This window comes from Lissotriton helveticus, chromosome 4_1 (assembly GCF_964261635.1).
Source record: "Lissotriton helveticus chromosome 4_1, aLisHel1.1, whole genome shotgun sequence".
NCBI lineage: Eukaryota > Metazoa > Chordata > Amphibia > Caudata > Salamandridae > Lissotriton > Lissotriton helveticus.
The window spans coordinates 1,832,785,736-1,832,804,448 of NC_136063.1; the positions used below are offsets into that span (position 1 = coordinate 1,832,785,736).

Consider the following 18,713-nt stretch of genomic DNA (forward strand, 5'->3'; position numbering starts at 1 on the left):
GTTTGTTCAAAATCTTAAATATCCGAAAGTTGTTCACAGATTGCTTTGAAATTTTGACACAACGTTGGATTTGATTAAGCGCATGTTTATATATACACAACTTTGGATTCGAATATGCGCGTGCCCAATACGTGCATGTTTTTAATCGAAAGGCCGAACAGACACTATCGATTTGGTTGCTGCGCATCAACTACAAGGGACGCATAGAGATAATACTCTACATATATTACGATGGACAGTTGGGTCTCAGGATGGCAGACCGGGAAGTGGGTGGAGGAAGGGGGGAGGAGTTGGTTCACTTTGCAACATTAAGAAAGGACGCACAGAGACAATAGTCTAAATATATTAGGATGGACAGTTGGCGTCAGGATGGCAGACCGGGAAGTGGGTGGAGGGAGGGGGGGGAGGAGTTGGTTCACTTTGCAACCTTAGCGCGTGTTTATATATACACAACGTTGGATTCGAATACACGTGTGTCCAATACGCGCGTGTTTTTAATCGAAAGGCGAAACCAACCCTATCGATTTGCTTGCTGCGCAACAACTACAAGGGACGCATAGAGATAATAGTCACAAAAAACATATTGTATACCCACAAGCATTGTGAAATTAAACATATTAGAAACGTGCGCTTACTCTTTTCTTTCTCTTCCATTTAACCAGACTGAGCCACAGCAACGCGTGACCGGGTACAGCTAGTTGTGCAATAAATAAGCTGGGTTTGAACCACAGCACTATACAAATACCACATACCTGCATAAACATTACTTCACTCTTAGAAACCAGTAAGCCCTCTAATCACACACTGACTTTATCTTTGCCTTTAAACTCTATTGCTTTCCGCTAGGTCTTCGCTATACAAATACACAAAGGTATGTGGAAAAAAAGCTACGAATAACTAGGTTCTTACCTTCGGGACAATTGTTCTGACAGATGACAGCAACTTTATGAACCTTACAGATAAGCTCATTACTGGATATAGAAAATATTTTAGTATCCCAAATGTGATCCAGGTGTCGCTAAAATAACTTTTTTTTAATTAAAGTTTTGTTCAGGTATATATATATATATATATATATATATATATATATATATATATATATATATATATATATATATATATATATATATATATATATATATATAAAACTTAAGCACATTTCGATGTTCAGACCGCACAGTATTGCTCCAGCTTACATCATTATAGTAATCATGAAGTAACAATATCACATAGAAATCAGATACATTGCTCCATTGTGTCCTGTACTTTTTAAAAGAAAAGAAGAAACCGGATAAAACAAGAGGATTTAACATTTATATCCTACAATATCCTGTTTCCCATACTTGTACAGACTGAGACCTAGAAGTGCCAGCTATAGGCCAATGAAACATATTAATTTAGACTTCTTAAATGGAAACTGGGAGGATATCTATGATGAACCTTCTCTTGTGATTCAGATTAGGCGGACCCATATATGTGAGGGACAGTCTTGCAAAGTGGCAAGTGTTAAGGCGATTATTGGGTCGATCTTGATGGGGAGACAACTTGTGCTGGACTAGAACCAACATCTTGGCCTCTGGGCCAGGTAGTGAAAGCTCCCATATTTTCTTTGGGCGGGATGATGTGGGCAAAAGGTCCCAGAATGACGCAAGCTGCTCCTGACAGTAAGCAATATCTTTCACCCAAGCAGCAATCCGGGGAGCTCTAGGGGCACCCCAGCGGATAGCCAGCCTACGCTGTGCAGGTAGTAGCATCATGGCCACCAAACAGCGTTTCTCAGGCGGGAGTTCTCCCACATAACCCAGCAGTGCCACCATGGGGGTACATTCCAGCAACACTCCATTAATAGCTTGTATAGTATTGAGTAGACCCTTTTCCAATAGTCAACTATGAGTGGGCAATTCCATGCTACATGCAGAAAGGCAGCTGCTTCACGTTTACATTTCCAGCAGCGTGAATCCGGACGCAGCCCCAGTTTGTGTAGTTGCATGGGAGTATGATACATCCTATGTATGAAGTTGAAGCGAATGAGTCTAAGTTTATAGTTCGGGGATAATTATCTCAGCTGTGAGGAGCAAAATAACCATTGCTCGTCCTTAGGTAAGTCTTCCAGGTCAGCTCTCCGTTGTTCGAGCACCCTGAGGGGATCCCAGGGGGTGTTTGTTTGTGTGAGATTATATACTCTAGTGATTAATCTACGAGGTGACGGTGTAGCTAATAAGTGCTCTAGTGGCTTCACTGTATCTGAGCGGGTGCTGAGAAAGTCGAGTGCATTTTCTTGCAAGCGGCTCGGAGCTGGAATGAATATGCTACTTACCAGTATGCATCTGTTCTTGGCATGTAGGGCTGCTTACATTCATATCTATAGCATAGATCGCCGCCTAGTGTTGGGTCCGGATGATTGCACATTGTTGTCCTGGAAGAGTCTTCGAAGTATCACGAGATAGGTGGCTCCTCCCCTGGACTACAGTGCGCATGGGCATCGACTCCATCCCCAGATTGATTTTAGCCATTGTGGCAAAGATGGAGTGTAATAGTGTAAGCGATGGTCATGCTAAGAGCAAGTGTTAAAAAGTCTGCAGCCGCTACAGGCGCCGGGGAGGAGGGCGGGCGATATGAATGTCAGCAGCCCTACATGCCAAGAACAGCTGCATACTGGTAAGTAGCATATTCAGTTCGAGGCATGTGGGCTGCTGAATTCATATCTATAGCATAGAATAAATAGCAGTCCCTCCATTAACGGCGGCCGCCTGTGCCAGCTGCAGAAGTCTGAAAAAGCGTTTTAAGAACAGCCTGCCCTACAGCTGCCTGCTGCTTGGAGTGCACGTCTACACAGTAATGTTTAGTAAATGTGTGTGGTGTAGACCATGTGGCTGCTCTACAAATATCTTCCAAAGGGATATTACCAAGGAAAGCCATAGAGGCCCCCACCTTTCGGGTGGAGTGGGCTCTTGGAGGGACCGTTAAAGTGCGCTTAGCCTTGTGATAGCAAATCTGAATGCACTTAACGATCCACCTGGCTATACCTGCTTTGGAAATGGGGTTGCCTTTGTGCTGGGCTGAGAAGGCAACAAAGAGTTGTTGTGTTTTCCTAAAGTCTTTGGTCCTATCGATGTAGTACATCAAGGCTCGTTTGACATCAAGAGTGTCGAGCATTCTTTCGGCAACTGTTTCTGGGTTTTGAAAGAATGCGGGCAGTTCAATGGTCTGATTAACATGGAACTGCGAAACCACTTTAGGAAGAAATTTAGGGTTAGTGCGCAGCACCACCCTGTTGGAGTGAATTTGAATGAATGGCTCTTGTACAGTGAGCGCATGTAGCTCACTAACACGTCGTAGAGACGTAATGGCAATGAGAAAAGCCACTTTCCATGTCAAGAACTGAATCTCACATGAATTAAAAGGCTCAAAAGGTGGGCCCATCAACCTGGTGAGGACCACATTGAGGTTCCATACAGGAGCCGGCGGGGTCCTGGAGGGGATGACCCGCTTCAGGCCTTCTAGGAAGGCTTTAATGGCAGGCACTCTGAAGACGGAGAGATGCTGCCTGTTCTGGAGATAAGCCGCTATGGCGGATAAGTGTATCCTGATGGAAGCGTATGCTAGATTGCATTTGTAAAGATGTAACAAATAGCAGATGATGTTGGGAGTGGATGCATCTAGCGGGTTGATGTTGTGTGTTGCACAGTAAATGACAAACCGCTTCCATTTTGCTGCATAGCAGGCTCTGGTGGTGGGCTTTCTTGCCTCCCGTATGATATTCATGCATTCAGGGGGCAAGTCAAGGTAGCCAAACTCTAAGACCTCAGAAGCCAGATCGCCAGGTTGAGCTGTTGCGGATCTGGGTGCTGAATGTCGCCATGGCTCTGCGTCAAAAGCTTGGGCGTGAGGTGTAGCCTTTGATGCGGTACCACGGAGAGTTCCAGAAACGTGGTGTACCATGGCTGGCGTGCCCACGTTGGAGCAACCAGGATGAGAGTCATCGAGTGTTGCTTTAGCTTTCTTGCCACCAGCGGTATGAGAGGTGCTGGGGGAAAAGCGTACGCAAATCTGCCTGACCAGTTCATCCATATCGCATTGCCTTGCGACTGTGGGTGAGGGAACCTGGCGGCAAAGCTTTGGCATTTTGCGTTTTCCCTTGTGGCGAACAGGTCTATCTGTGGATGACCCCACTTCTGGAAGTACGGGCGGAGTACTGATGGATGTATCTCCCACTCGTGCATCTGGTGGCTGTACCTGCTGAGCAGGTCCGCCATCTGATTGTCCGTGCCTGGGAGGTGTTCCGCCATGAGGAAGATGTTCCTTTGAATGGCTCACTTCCACATGCTCTGAGCCAGGTGAGACAACTGTGGAGAGTGTGTACCTCCCTGCTTCTGGATGTAGTACATGGCTGTCATGTTGTCAGTCCGGGTCAACACGACCTTGTTGCACAGATGTACTTTGAATGCCTTCAATGCCATGAAGATTGCCATCAGTTCTAGGTAGTTGATGTGCACCTTCTTTTGCTGTATTGTCCATAGTCCCTGCACTGTGTAGTGGAGTACATGAGCTCCCCATCCCTGGAGAGACGCGTCCGCTGTTAGGATGATTTGTGGGACAGGCTCTTGGAACGGTCGGCCCTTGCAAAGGTTGTGTGGATTCCACCAATGCAGAGAGGTGTATGCCCGACCGGTGACCAACACTAGGTCTTTCAACTGTCCCATAGCCTGATTCCACTGATGCGCTAAGCATTCCTTGAGCGGACGCATATGTAACCTCGCGTGCGGGACTATGAAAATGCAGGAGGCCATCATGCCTATCAACTGCATGAACACTCTCGCAGGAAGCGAGTGTTGCGGTTGGAACTGTTGGATTAGCGACTGGATGTTGGTGATCCACGCTGAAGTTGGCTGAGCCGTGGCTGCCAGAGTATTGATTGTCGCACCTAGATATTGCCGCACATGGGCTGGCTGAAGGTGCGACTTTGGGTAGTTCAGGGAGAACCCCAGACTGTGAAGAAGGTGAATGGTGTGGGACATGTCGGCGGCGCACTGCTGGGCCGACTTCGCCTGAACCAGCCAGTCGTCCAGATAAGGGTAGACATGGATGTGTTGTCTCCTGAGGTGCGCCGCCACTGTCGCTAGACATTTGGTGAACACTCTGGGGGCCGTGGTCACTCCGAAAGGAAGGACCTTGAATTGATAATGCCGATTTTGAATGGTGAATCTGAGGTATTTTTTGTGTGAGGGATGGAGTGGAATGTGGAAGTTAAGCATCCTTGAGGTCCAAGGTTGCGAGGAAGTCTCCCTGATTGAGGAGCGGAAGAACCTGCTGCAGCGTTAGCATGTGGAAGTGTTCTGAGAGAATGTACTGGTTTAGGGGCCTGAGGTCTAGAATAGGTCTGAGGGACCCGTCTTTCTTTGGGATTAAGAAGAACAGGGAGTATACCCCTGTGCCTTCCTCCTCCACTGGCACAAGCTCTATAGCGCCCTTTTGCAGCATGACGAGAACCTCCTGCTGCAATAAGTGCAAATGCTCTGTGGACATAGGACGGTGTTTTGGTGGTATGTTGGGTGGAGTGGATGTGAGCTCCAAACAATAACCGTACTGGATAAGTTTCCTGACCCACCTGTCTGTGGTGATGGTTTTCCAGACTGGCAGGAACTGCTGGAGTCTCCCCCGACAGGTGTTGGATGGTCGGGGGGCAGTGACAGGACGTCACTGTTTGTTGGAGGCGGAGGAACGGGAGTTGTTGTTTCCCTTGCCTCTGCCCTTGGCGTTGTTGCCCCGATAACCTCCTCTATTTTCTTTGGTGTATGAGGATTGCGCACCACCTTTATTGAACTGTGCTTGCTGGGACATTTGGCCTCTGGAAACACCCCTATTGCCTGAGCGACGAAAAGTGCTCCCCCGAAACTGTTGGGATTGGAGAGCGCCCATGGACTTGGCAGTCTCGGTATCCTTTTTTATTTTTTCCAAGGTGGTATCCACCTCAGGACCAAATAATCTGTCAGGGTTAACTGGCTGGTTGAGGATGGTAGTTTGGATCTCAGGCTTAAATCCAGAGATTCTGAGCCACGCCTGTCGCCTCAACATCACACTGGTGTTAATCGCCCTGGCCGCAGTATCGCCAACGTCCAGTGCACACTTTGTAGAAGCGTTAGAGATGAGCTTCCCTTCTTGGATAAGCATCTCCGCAGCCTCCTTATATTGGTCTGGGTGATGTTGCAACAGGGTCTCTAGTGTGTCGTAGTGTGCCCTGTCGTAGCGTGCCAAGAGTGCCTGCGTGTTAGAGATACGCCATATATTGGCCGCCTGAGCTGCTACTCTCTTTCCCGATGCCTCTAGCACTTTTGACTCTTTGTCCGGGGGAGGAGCTTCACCCGTGGTCTGCGAATTCGCCCTCTTGCGGGCATTAGAAACGACCAGAGAGTCCAATGGCAACTGGCCCTTGATGTAAGTGGGATCGCCAGGTGCTGGTCGGTATTTCTTTTCAATTCTAGGGTTGACCACCCTTGCCCGAGTGGGCTCCTTGAAAATGTCCGCAGCATGTTTGAGGACCCCTTTGAGCATTGGGAGAGTTTTCACAGTCTTTTCAGCTGCTGAAAAAGTGTCAAAGAGGAAGTCCACCTCCACAGGGTCAGCATGGAGTTCAACGTCGTGGTTCTTAGCCGCCCTTTCAATCAAGGCATTGAATGCCGCAGAATCCTCAGTGGGAGACGTTCTGATATTGTATATCTGAGGGTCGAAAGTGGGTTGCTGATCCCCCTGGTCACCCTGGTCACCTGTGTCCACCCATGTGTCCTGTTGTGCATCAGGATCAGCGTGGGTCGGGAAGCTGTATTCGTCATCTTGATCCCCAGCATCCTCGGCATCGGAATAAGTTGGCGAGGGCGTGGCAACTCTTTGAGTCCGAGGAGTCAATGGTTCGACCAAGACTGGTGCATCAGAAGCAGGCTTTTTGCGCTTTAAAGGAATGGTATACGACTCCAAAGGCGTCGTCGCCGTAATTTTCCGCTTGTAAAGCGTAAGCTTCCCAGTGTCGGCATCGATGAAGCGTTCCGACCGTTCCTCCAGTAATGGTGGTCGATGCGTTGAGCCCCCAGCTGGGATATTAGGCGTCGACCCCACAGCACTGTGCGTTTTCGCTTCGGGCGCCGCCCGTAGTGCGAATGCCTTCGGTGCCACCTTCGGCGATAACGTGAAGAGGAGTGGCGTCGATGACTTGGAGGTGGGGACCGACTGTTTCGGCACGGATGGCGTTTTGGGGTCTTCTGCCGAGGCCTTGTCCCTGATACGCTTGAGTGAGTCCGAGACCTGCTTCGTGAATTAAGCGGACGGTTTCGCCGATACGACAGAAGACCTCGGTCCAGCAACGTGGGAAGACTCGATCGTCGACGACTGTGGCTGGTCGGTCCGAGGCGTGCCTGTGGCGGTGCCCTGGGCAACCTTTGGCTCGATGCCCTTGCCGATCTTCGGCTCGACGCCCTTTGCGGCCTTCGGTGCCGCGGCCTTGCTCGGCTTCGGCTCGATACTGGATCCGGACTTCGGCTCCACGCCCTTGCTGGACGGAGTCTGGACGACCTTTTTGGGCTGCACCTCGACGCCCGTAGGCTGCTTCGGCTGGACGGATTTCACCGACTTGGCCGGGTCGACGTGCTTCTTCGGCTTGGGCTGTCCCAACACCCCGGAGGACGAGGGTGTCGATGGTGGATCAGAAGGTTTCGGTTTCGATTGCGACTGAACCACCTTAGGGTGTTCGGAGACCGAAGGTTTTATTTTCGGTTTCGATTTCTTTAATGGCGGCTCCGCCGAAGCGTCCGTAGCCGGGCCTGGAGGCGGGGCTGTGGATTTTGGGAGAAGGTCTTGGGTAAGGCCGATAGGCGATCCCTCGACCTGAGCCTTAGTAAGAGTTCGAACGGGGCATAGCTCGTCCTGTGAGCTATCTTCCATGGCCCCATAGGCCTCATCGTCGTCTCCTACCTCGTCGACGACGTCTGCTACGGGTAGGTCTTCGACATCCACTTGAGGGTCGTCTGCGACGTCTTCCGCTGGAGGCGAAATCTGCAGGTGAACGTCGTGTTCGTCTGCTTCGTCGCTGTCGAAGATGTCCGCCGGAGCCGACTGCCGGGCCTCCATGCGCGCCACGCGCCGAAGCCGAATCGTTTTCTTCGAACGAAACCTGGAACAAGCCATACAGTTGGCTTCATCGTGGTCCGGCGACAGGCACTTGTTGCACACCGGGTGGACGTCGATGTGCGGGTACTTCGATCCGCACACGGGACACTTCTTGAACGGGCTCCGTTCCATGTCGCTTCGTCGAGGGTCTTGCTGCGTCGACTGGGCCTCGAGCTCCAAGAGTCACGCGACTCCGTGAATGTCGAACTCGGAAGGCGAGTCCGAACAGAACCGGGCACCGAACGCAAACAATACCGACGACAAGATAGAAAGAAAGGCCTTTTAGCCTCGAGAAATATGTCGATTCCGAACTGAGAGAACGAAAGTACATCCGAACCCAATGGCGGAAAAAAACAATCTGGGGATAGAGTCGATGCCCATGCGCACTGTAGTCCAGGGGAGGAGCCACCTATCTTGTGATACTTCGAAGACTCTTCCAGGACAACAATGTGCAATCATCCGGACCCAACACTAGGCGGCGATCTATGCTATAGATATGAATTCAGCAGCCCACATGCCTCGAACATATAAAAACAAATTCAGGATTGGTATATGGGTGTCTTCCTATTGCTGTGGCTGCTCTAAAAAGGTATCCTGCGGGTATAGGTTTCCCAATGTGGAAATGCCCATAGTGCATGCCGGTTCTATGGAACCTCTGTCATTAAGAAAGGGAAAACGTGGGTGATGTGCAATTGGGTTGGAGGGCGCGTAAAGCAATGGAGTTCCGACACGCTCCTTAAACCTTCCCAAGCCCAACGCAGAGCTTCAACAGTGTTTATTTCATTTAGTGATCTGCGATATGGTTTATAGACGGCAGCGTGTAGAGGAGCGGGATCGGCAATATCTGTTTCGATGGCCAGGTGTGGCTGGAAAGGAATGGGATATATTCAGAAATGGAGGAATTCGTCCTGCGCACAAAGTGCGTAGAGTTCAAAGTAGGGCTCTCCCATTCCACCCAGGGACAGTGGCCGCGTTAACTGTTCCCAGCTCATGCAGGGTTGTTTACCAGCCCACACTAAGGCAATTACAATAGAATGCAGGGAATTAAAAAAAGCTTTGGTTAAAGGTATGGGAATATTTACAAAAAGGTATAAAAATTTAGTGAAGAACTATCATCTTAGTGATAGCTATTCTACCAGCCAGTAACAAAGGCAGGGCAGCCCAAAGTTTGTTCCAGCCAATCTAGTAGTTCGCCAAACTTCATTTGCCATATTTCCTGCAGGTCTCTGCTCAGCCACACTCCAAGGTATTTAACAGTACCATCAGCCCATTTAAGCAGGAATTCCAAGTTGGTCTCCAAGGGAGCACCAGTCAAGGGTAAAATAGAGGAGTTTGACCGGTTAATCTGTATGCCAGACATCCCCCAGTCACGAAGAACTTCCCTCAGCACGGGGTTAAGATTTTCACTGGGTTTGTGAATGTATGTTATATCGTCTGCATACATTGATATTATGAGACTCCTGTCTGTGAATCCCAAGCCCCGTGTGGTGCTGACGAATTCTGGCCACAAAGGAGTCCATTGCCACTGCGAATAGCAGTGGCGAGAGAAGAAAGTCGACCACCCAGAGGGTGCAGCTGGTGCAAAACGCAGCAGTGAGACTGCTTTTTCGACTGCCTAGGTTTTCCTGTGTTTCAGGGTGTCTACAAGATTTGCACAGGTTAATGGTGTCGAATCGGGTGAAATTTGAGGTGCTTTGTTATATGTTTAGAATTAAAACAGGTTCGGCCCCAAAATATCTGCAGGATTTGATGCAGCGTTATATTCCGCCTTGCCTCTTGCGCTCTCCTTAGCAAATTTGCTTAGTTGTTCCTAAAATCAGACAGGCCCGTATTAGAGTCCGGTCATTGGCATATCTGGTACTGGCCTTATGGAATTCCTTACCAGCTTCCTTGAGTAATGAGACCTCTGCTCACCTTTCGCAAGGGTCTGAAAACCTGGTTGTTCTTAAATTAGTTTTCTTCATAACCTCTTTTTTCTGGCCTACCCTGCCTGGTGCCGGGAAACCCTTTGGGGTAGCTGCAAGCCATACAAATTTTAAAAAATAATACTAATAATAATACTACAATGAAATATGTGACACATTTATATAAGGGGAGCCGGGGCCCCAAAGTGGGTGTTGAAGTAGGGGTCTTGTGGATGGTCAAAATTTCATTTTAATTGGCTTACCATGGCCCAAGATGGTCGTAGCGGGAGCATCCATTACAGAAAAAATCATTAAGGTAGAGCCTGCCATTCTACTGCTTGATACCAAAGGGCACCAAAGCAGTACAAGGGTAGCAATAGTGTTTTCCAGTTTCTAATTAAAACTAAATACTCCTTAGGTGGTGTTTTATCGGTAACAATTGGTTTTAACTGGAAACTAGAAACCCAACTCCATTTAAATTCTTGAATGTGTTACTTCTTCTCAAACGATCAGTTTATAATTCGGAGAAATTTACTGTAATGAAAGCCACTTCATTGACTTCTGAAATGACTGCATTCCATTTCAGCGATGTCATGACATCCTACTGAGGTATATCAGTTTCAGATAATACGAGAACTACTGCAAAATCATTGGTAGATGACGAGGAGAGGGATGGCCCAATTATAAGCATTCATTTAATAGACTTCATTCCGGGAATTGTAGTTTTGGATCACATTATAGAATATCATGGGGAGAATAAATATGTACAGAAATAATAAACTAAAAAATGAAACCTATATTTTAATTTGTGCTTAAATGCAAATTACTTCCAAATGAAAAGTATACAATGAGAACAGATTAATTAAAATATTTATCATGTTTACTTACTTTAAATATTAACTGCTGATAATCTGAGATTTATCTGCACCACGTTTTGCAAACAGTAACTAAGAAAACAATATGAGGTATAACAAATACTTTGTCTGAGCAACATCAAGAGAGGTTTGTGATGCAATGCAGATAGTAGAGCATGCTGGGGGAAAGGCCAAGCAGCCTTGTTTCTGATGTGACACCCTTGGCTCTTCCTGGCTTTCTAGCCAAGAACAGTTTGTGTCATGGGCTGTTTTAAGGCACTTTGTAGTAGAAAACATTGCACAATAAATGTAATTTTTGTAAGATGGCTAGTTTGATGTAAGCACCTGCTTTATTTTACTGAAAATAAAAGGTGTTGTGCAATAAAAAAAGGAAGAAAACTCTCCGCCAGCAAAGACCAGTAACCCCACTCTTAGCAAAAGGTGAGCAAATTTCCTCGACTCAACCAAAACAAAGGTTTGGCTGCGGAGCCTTTGCAGACAGATATTCTGCTCAGGAAGGTAGGAACATCTGACAGTACAGATTGGCTAACAGAGGAAGTATTTTAATTGCAGAGGTTTCACTATTCATAGCCCTGAGCATCAGTGGGTCCACGTAGAACTGCAGCCAAGTGTTGGGTATTCCTTGCTGCAGTACATCCCGCTCCATATGATAACAGACAGCTGGTCTGAAGAAGAACTACAATGCCAATTTGGCATGTTATTACTTTCTTTTCTTTGAGTAATTCCACTTTAATACACCTGTGTATGTGTTTATTATAGTCTAATATAGTTCAATTAATTCTGAAAACTGTTGCTGTATCTTACTTGTCTTCAAGCATGATTACCAATTTAGTCTATTCAATATACTGACTAAGTAAACACAGCATTTGTACACTGTTCATTGGGGTTCGATTGTGATATATAAACACTAATTCTCATTTCTGCATCGGTCCCAAACACACCCCTGAAACGGAGCAAACATATTGTACTCCAGTGGGGTGCACAAAACAAAACATCAAATAATTACTTCCCTTAGGATCTGCTACAGCTGTGTCAGAAACTCATGATGCATAACTCTTTTCATGCGACAGAACTGTAGTAGCTAACAGAGAGTAGCACATACTGTTACTACAGGAAGAGTCCATACAATGTAGGAAGTATGGTTACAATAACAAAATGTGCATTTCCAGAAATAGGGAGAAATTAAAACAGACCAAGTTACAAAAAAATAACACCCTTACCGGATTCTTGCCAATCACCATATTTTCTGTTCAGGACTCTTTCATCTCCTAAGAATTAAAAAGAATGAAGAAACTAAGGAAACATCAGGATAATATTTTATGAAAATGCTGCTTTCTTTATTTAAAAAAGGAATCTCAAAGCAATGACAGAGCGATTCTAGGTACCCTTCTAACCAAAAACGAAGCAAGGGACTCTGCCCAGGAGCCCTGCCCTGCTGGTGTACGAATGACTCTCGCTAGTTCTACGCAAGTGATGCTAGTACCACAGAAACAAAACTTGTGAATAGGAGCCGGTTTGCTGGTTTAAATCGGCCAATATTTTTTCTTCAGGCCTAATCAGGCAAATCACATTGTCTAAAGATCTGAAAATGGTTCTGACTTACCAGTTTTTTTTTTGTTGAAAATGTCTTTATTTGCAAGTTAGGTCACAGCACACGTTATATTCATACATATAGCACATCCCTATGTCGTGACTTATATTTCAGTATAAATTCCAATCTTAAATATTTTCCGTTTTCTGCAATTTATGACATCCCAACTCCCTTAGTCCCTCCCTGTTCCCTCCCCCCCCCCTGCACCTACTCTTCCACATATCAGTATTATATTGGTTTGTGTCAATATTTACATTACAATCGGTTTCCAGCGGGAGTATCGTCCCCCGATTACCTCGTTCATGTGCATCAGAAAGTTCCTAGTGTGTCTGCAACTCGGTACCCTTGTACAGTGGATCACAGGCCCAGTATCCTCCCGTGTTAGGTGGTATAGTCATACTAGTCTTCCTGGTCTTGTACGCCCTGCTCGAACGCTATAAGTAGTGCGTTCCACTCCATGGAGATGGGGTATTTCCTGAGGCCTCTGCGTTCTTCCCTACCTAATTCCTGTCCCTCAGCCTTGCCCCATCTGATCACCTCCCCGCTCCAGGTCTCTATGTCTGGCGGCCTCGCTGATTTCCACCTCATTGCCACTGACCTCTTTGCTAATAGTAATGCCAGATCCCCAAATCTGGATTCCACACTTCTCTTCTTCTCTGTATGTCCTACCCCCAGCATGCAATATTGGGCGGATGTGTAAGGCCTATCCGGCGCTACGTTATTCAACATGTGGTGTACTGTACTCCAGTAATGTCCCAGCTCAGGGCATTCCCAGAACATGTGTAACATGCCTGCACCGTCCTGCCGGCATTTGGGGCAAGTATCAGACGCAGCCGGGAACATTATGTGTATCCTGTGGGGAGTCAAGTATGCCCTGTGTATGACCATCAATTGTATGTATTTGAACCTAGGGTTCCGTGACACTTTCTTCGGCAGTCTCATCACTAGGTCCCAATCCTTGGCGCTCAGCGCCACCCCTATATCCTCCTCCCATCTCAATTTCAGGGGTTGTAGGGGATCAGCCCTGCCTTCCCGCATCCCAGCAGTCAACCATTTTGTCAAGCGTCCTCCCGTCCCCATGAGGTACTGCATAGTGACCAACGTGTTAGTGGTAGGCTCCACTCCGTCCCTCGCCCAGTGGGTGCCTATGTAGTGAGACAGTTGTGCACGCTGCAGAAAGAGCGCCCTTGGCGCCTGGTGGATCCTGGCGAAGTCCTCATATGGCAGCAACCTGTTAGCCGAGAAGAAATCCCCGATTTGTGTTATCCCCGCCTCCTGCCACACTCGTAGTCTTCTCTCCGTCATCGGGCCAGTCCCCAACGGGATGCCCAACAGTGGTATCGAGGGTGCATAATTCGATCGCCCATTGGTGTACCTGACCGCCCTCTTCCAGTACGTGAGAGCCAGTTTGAGTAAGGGTGGAGTCGTCGTCGGTGCCTTGGCTCCTGGCAGTAACAGCCGATGTATATCCCCCCGGCGTCTAGCGTCCTCTGTCATGTTTAGTTCGTGCAAGTTGCGACCGGCCAACCAGTAAGCTAGCCATTGCAATTGGCACGCGCAGCTATAGGCGAACAAATCAGGCACTCCCAAGCCGCCCTTGTCTGTGGGTAGTTGTAGCCTGGTCATGCTTACGCGTCTCCTACCCTTCCCCCAGATTAGGTCGAGTAATATAGTGTTCAACTTCTTAAAAAAGGGCATAGGGATATAGACTGGTAAATTCGTAAAGAAGTACAGTAAACGCGGCAGTACCACCATTTTTGATATAGCTACCCTCCCTATCACTGATAGCGGCAAAGTAGTCCAGAATTGCACCCGTGCAGCTAAGTTAGTCAGTGCGCGCCCTAGATTCCCATCCAGTAGGTCCTGTGGATCTCGGTATATTTGGATACCCAGGTACTTAAAAGTGACAGGCGCTACCTGGAAACAGTGCGGCGGAAACTGAACTTGTGGTTCCGCCACCGGGCCCCGAAAGCCAAACCCGTATGACTTTGTCTCGTTGATGGCGAGACCCGATAACTCTCGGAATACCTCAAAGATCCGCGGCAATGGTGTCGTTGGGTTATTTATGTCTCTTAGGAACAATAGTATGTCGTTGGCATACGCCGATATGACGTGGTGGGTGTTGAGCCTAGCGATCCCCACCGCACTCGCCGTAGATCGGACTTTCAGCATCAGGGGCTCCAAGGCGATTATAAACAGCAATGGCGAAAGAGGGCACCCCTGCCTCGTGCCTCGCGCCACCTCAACCCGATCAGAGATACAGCCGTTGGTCCGAACCCGTGCCGTAGGCTTCCGGTATAACAAGGACACCCAGGCTATAAAGCCGGCTGGTAGCCCAAATTTGGTCAGGACCGCGAACATGTAGTCCCATCTAAGTGTATCGAAAGCCTGTCGTAGGTCCAGTGAGATACAACCCTCGGCGTCTCTCCCCCTTGCGGTTGGAGACATGAGTTGGCTGAGCCTCCGCAAATTTAGCGCCGTGCTCCTGCCTGACTTACCAGTTTAAATGACAGTCATATACAAAAGTACTAACCCGTTAAATCCCACTCAGCACCTTATTTTACAAGCAACTATCTCAAAAGCTACTAACAGATTTACTTCAAACAAAAAAGACAAAAGCACGCTTTCCAAGTTCTAAATTCAAACTTTAATGTCAAGGGTTTGGTGTAAATCTGTTCAGCCAATTGGGCTGTAAATTAGTGCAACATTTCCTATTGGAACCTCCCAAATGTCATTAGTGTTGTTTCACAGCCCATTCAGGGCTATATGAGTTACTGTGCATTTGTTAATGCATTCTCCACGAACTATATGATTGGATGCTGCCCATTCAGGGCTTGATTGAAATTGTCAATTTCATAAACACGCACATATACATTGATGGCGTTTTCGCCATGTACATCAGGATATTTGGTATTTAATGTATAGGTACTGAATACGTATTCCATTGTTGACACTCTAAGATGGCGGAATTTCTGTGCTTGTTTTATAATGTTGTGCACAGTTGGTCCCTTTACTGTTTTGATGAAATGGTATTGCGTAATATTTGTTTATAAAGAAAACGGGGACGCCTGCGTTTCGTGTAAACATCGACAAAGGCGGTTGCTGAGATGGGTCTGTGCCCCCGAGTACCTGTGAATAAAATTTGGAACTCGCCCCCGTGATATATATATATATATATATATATATATATATATATATATATATATATCTAAAAACGATCTCAGCATTCTCTCACCAGGAGCCCTTGTAACGGATACCATCGGTGCTGAAGAGGAGAGGAAGACCCAGAGTGCAGGTGAGCAGTGTTTTATTCAGTTACATGGAAGGCCCACCTCAGCATAACGTTTCGGCCTACCCAGAGGCCTTGGTCACATGACGCATAGGGGAGGGAAGGCAAAATTTAAAGTGCAAGTGCCATACTAATTTTAACCGTGATTGGTTGCAGTGATCACATGCTCATGCTGTAAGTTTATAAACATGGTAAACATACTAACAGGCTGCTTGAATTACGGGCTAATCCCTGTTGCCCAATTCGACATGTGCAAACTCAGCAATAATGTAAACAGTTTGTATCCTGAATTAGAATTTAGAAAATTCAATATAAAAATTCGGAATTAAAATTCACATAATGGGTATATTCATAAAATGTAAAATACATTTAAAAACACATACACATTATGCTGTTATTTATATTCATATCTCAAAAATAAATTTCATCAATATAAAACCGATAACAAACTGTACATAGGTTGGAATGAATTTTCACTGCTAATCTGGCAAAAAATTCAATGATATTGATATTGCTGTGTTGCGCATATTGTAATAATTGGCGCACAATACTGTGACTAAACCATGGAGGAGATAATACCAGTTTCAATACATTATCGCAGCCTCCCATTTTATTACAATAATAGTTCATATTGATGTCGTAACCTTGCAAGCCTACTCATAGAGCATTCGAAATAATCCAACCAAAGTGATAGTGCATTATGATTAAACATAAAAAGAAAAATGTGTAGGTAAAATAAATTTGTTTTCTTTGATGCTTAATTCTTTTCACATTTATAACATAGCCTAATCCTAGGCTATGATAGTATGCTGCTGTATCCACATTGCTACACAGACATAGGACCTATGATGTTATAACAGTCTGATAGCCCCATGTACACTGAACTGAGATCTGCTGTATACCAAACCAATTCTTGCTGATTCACGATCTGTACTACATTTGAAGGCGTGACATGAGGTTCAGAGGCAAGTATAAAAATCATCTGTGGAGTTAAGACCCCCTTGTGTCTTACTGTCCATCTCTAGGATGTACCTGGTCTCTAACATCCTCAAAGTGCCCTCTCTGTCCCCTCCTCTCCTAAGTGGGCTTACCGAATCAATGGCATAATATTTCAAGAGTGCACTGTTGTTGTTGTGGCACTCTTTAAAATGCCGTGCTACCGGATACGCGGAGTCATTGGTGTTTATGGCTCGTATGTGCTGGAGTATTCTCTTGTGGACCTGCAACTTGGTACTACCAACATATCGCAGGCCACAAGGACACTCCAGCACATACACCACGTATTCACTCTTGCAAGTCAATTGTTTATTGATCTTGCGCGGGGTAGCAGAGAAGGGAATGGTATATTCTGATTTGTTAACCCCATGGAGGCAAGCCTTACAGCTAGAGCATTTCCTGAAGCCCCTGCTTTTATCCATCCAGTTCTTACGGGTAACTACCTCAGGACTAGGTCTAACCAGGGCATCCTGCATAGAATGAGCTTTCCTGAAAGTAATCGAAGGCTTGACCGGCATTTTACCTCCTAAGATGGGGTCACATCTGATCAGATCCCAATGTTTGGCAACAGTTTTTCTCAATGCGCCATGTTGCTTGTTGTAAGCCCAAATTAGTCTGACAGGTTGTTTATCAGCTTTTGTTTGTGCTCAAGGGCCAAATCACGGGACATTGCATTAGCCTTGCGTATAGCCTTATCAATCTCCCCCGCCTTCTAACCCATAGCCAAAAACCTAGTTTTGCTAGCTTTCTGAGCCTGGTTACATTGTGCGTTAGTACTGCACAGTCGCCTGATTCAGAGCATCTCTCCATATGGGATGCTCCGAATCAGATGAGCGGGGTGATGGCTGCTGGCATGGAGCACAGTGTTCCCTGACGTTGGCTTTCTATACAGCTTGGTCTGTAGTTCACCTTCATTGATCTCAATAGTTCCAAAAACTGTACATGAGACTGACTAATGTCTGAAGTAAAAGCCAAGTTATAATCATTCAGATTGAGAGTAGCGACAAATTGTTCAGCTTCTGATAATGTGCCACGCCAGATTAAAAACACATTGTCTATATAACGATACCACCGAACAATAGACCTTGCAGCAATATCAGCGTGCACACCATAGAGGACCTGCCTCTCCCAATAGCCCATATGCAAACAGGCATAACTGGGAGAGAAGCAGGCCCCCATGGCTACCCCCCTGATCTGCTGGTAGTACTGGTTGTTAAACATAAAGAAATTATGATTCAAACAAAAGGTTATCATGGACAAAATCATCCTATTGTGTTCAGACATGATTATTGGTCTAGATCCCAAATAAAATTCAATTGCTCTAATACCATCCGATGCACAATGCTGGTGTACAAAGCTGTTACATCCAAGGTTATTAGCCACCAGTTTGGATCCCATTGGATGTCTCTAACTTTGCGTAGGAAGTCATTGGAAATCTTGGACAAATGATCGTAGGATTTGCACGTGTTCTTGCAAAAAAGAGTCCACATAAATTGTTGTATTTTCCAATAGACCCCCGCAAGCTGCAATGATTGGTCTCCCAGGAGGTTTAGCTGAATCCTTATGGATTTTTGGGATCAAATATAAGACAGGTGTGATGGGGTGGTCATTTTTTAGGAACTTCAGTTCATCCATACTTATCAGACCATAAGACCGCCACCCCATTAATAGGGAGTAGAAGTCTGTCTGAGCTTTTCTTACCACTCCCACATCACAATGTCTGTAGCAGTCAGGGTTGTTCAATTGTAGAAGGGCTTCTTCCAAATAAAAGTTGCCTTGGCCAAAGCACAATATTGCCTCCTTTGTCTGACTGTCTCACAATGATATTGTCCTCTTGTTGAATCTTGTTAACCAGTTTCATATATTGGTCGTTCTGTTGGTATTTGTGTTGTTTAATCTCA

The 18,713-nt window shown here is 46.4% G+C and overlaps 1 protein-coding gene across 4 annotated transcripts in view; it reads right to left on the bottom strand.

Moving 5' to 3' along the window:
* The window catches only part of ZNF711 (zinc finger protein 711), a 239,742-nt gene that overhangs the window by 35,431 nt on the left and 185,598 nt on the right, over positions 1-18,713 (bottom strand). For 2 of the 4 annotated variants that reach the window (XM_078688477.1, XM_078688474.1), the window contains exon 7: positions 12,157-12,204. The exons of the other annotated variants lie outside the window; for them this stretch is intronic. In XM_078688477.1, coding sequence (XP_078544603.1) covers positions 12,157-12,204 — 48 coding nt within the window. The remainder of the gene's footprint in view (positions 1-12,156; positions 12,205-18,713) is intronic. 4 annotated transcript variants of the gene reach the window in all.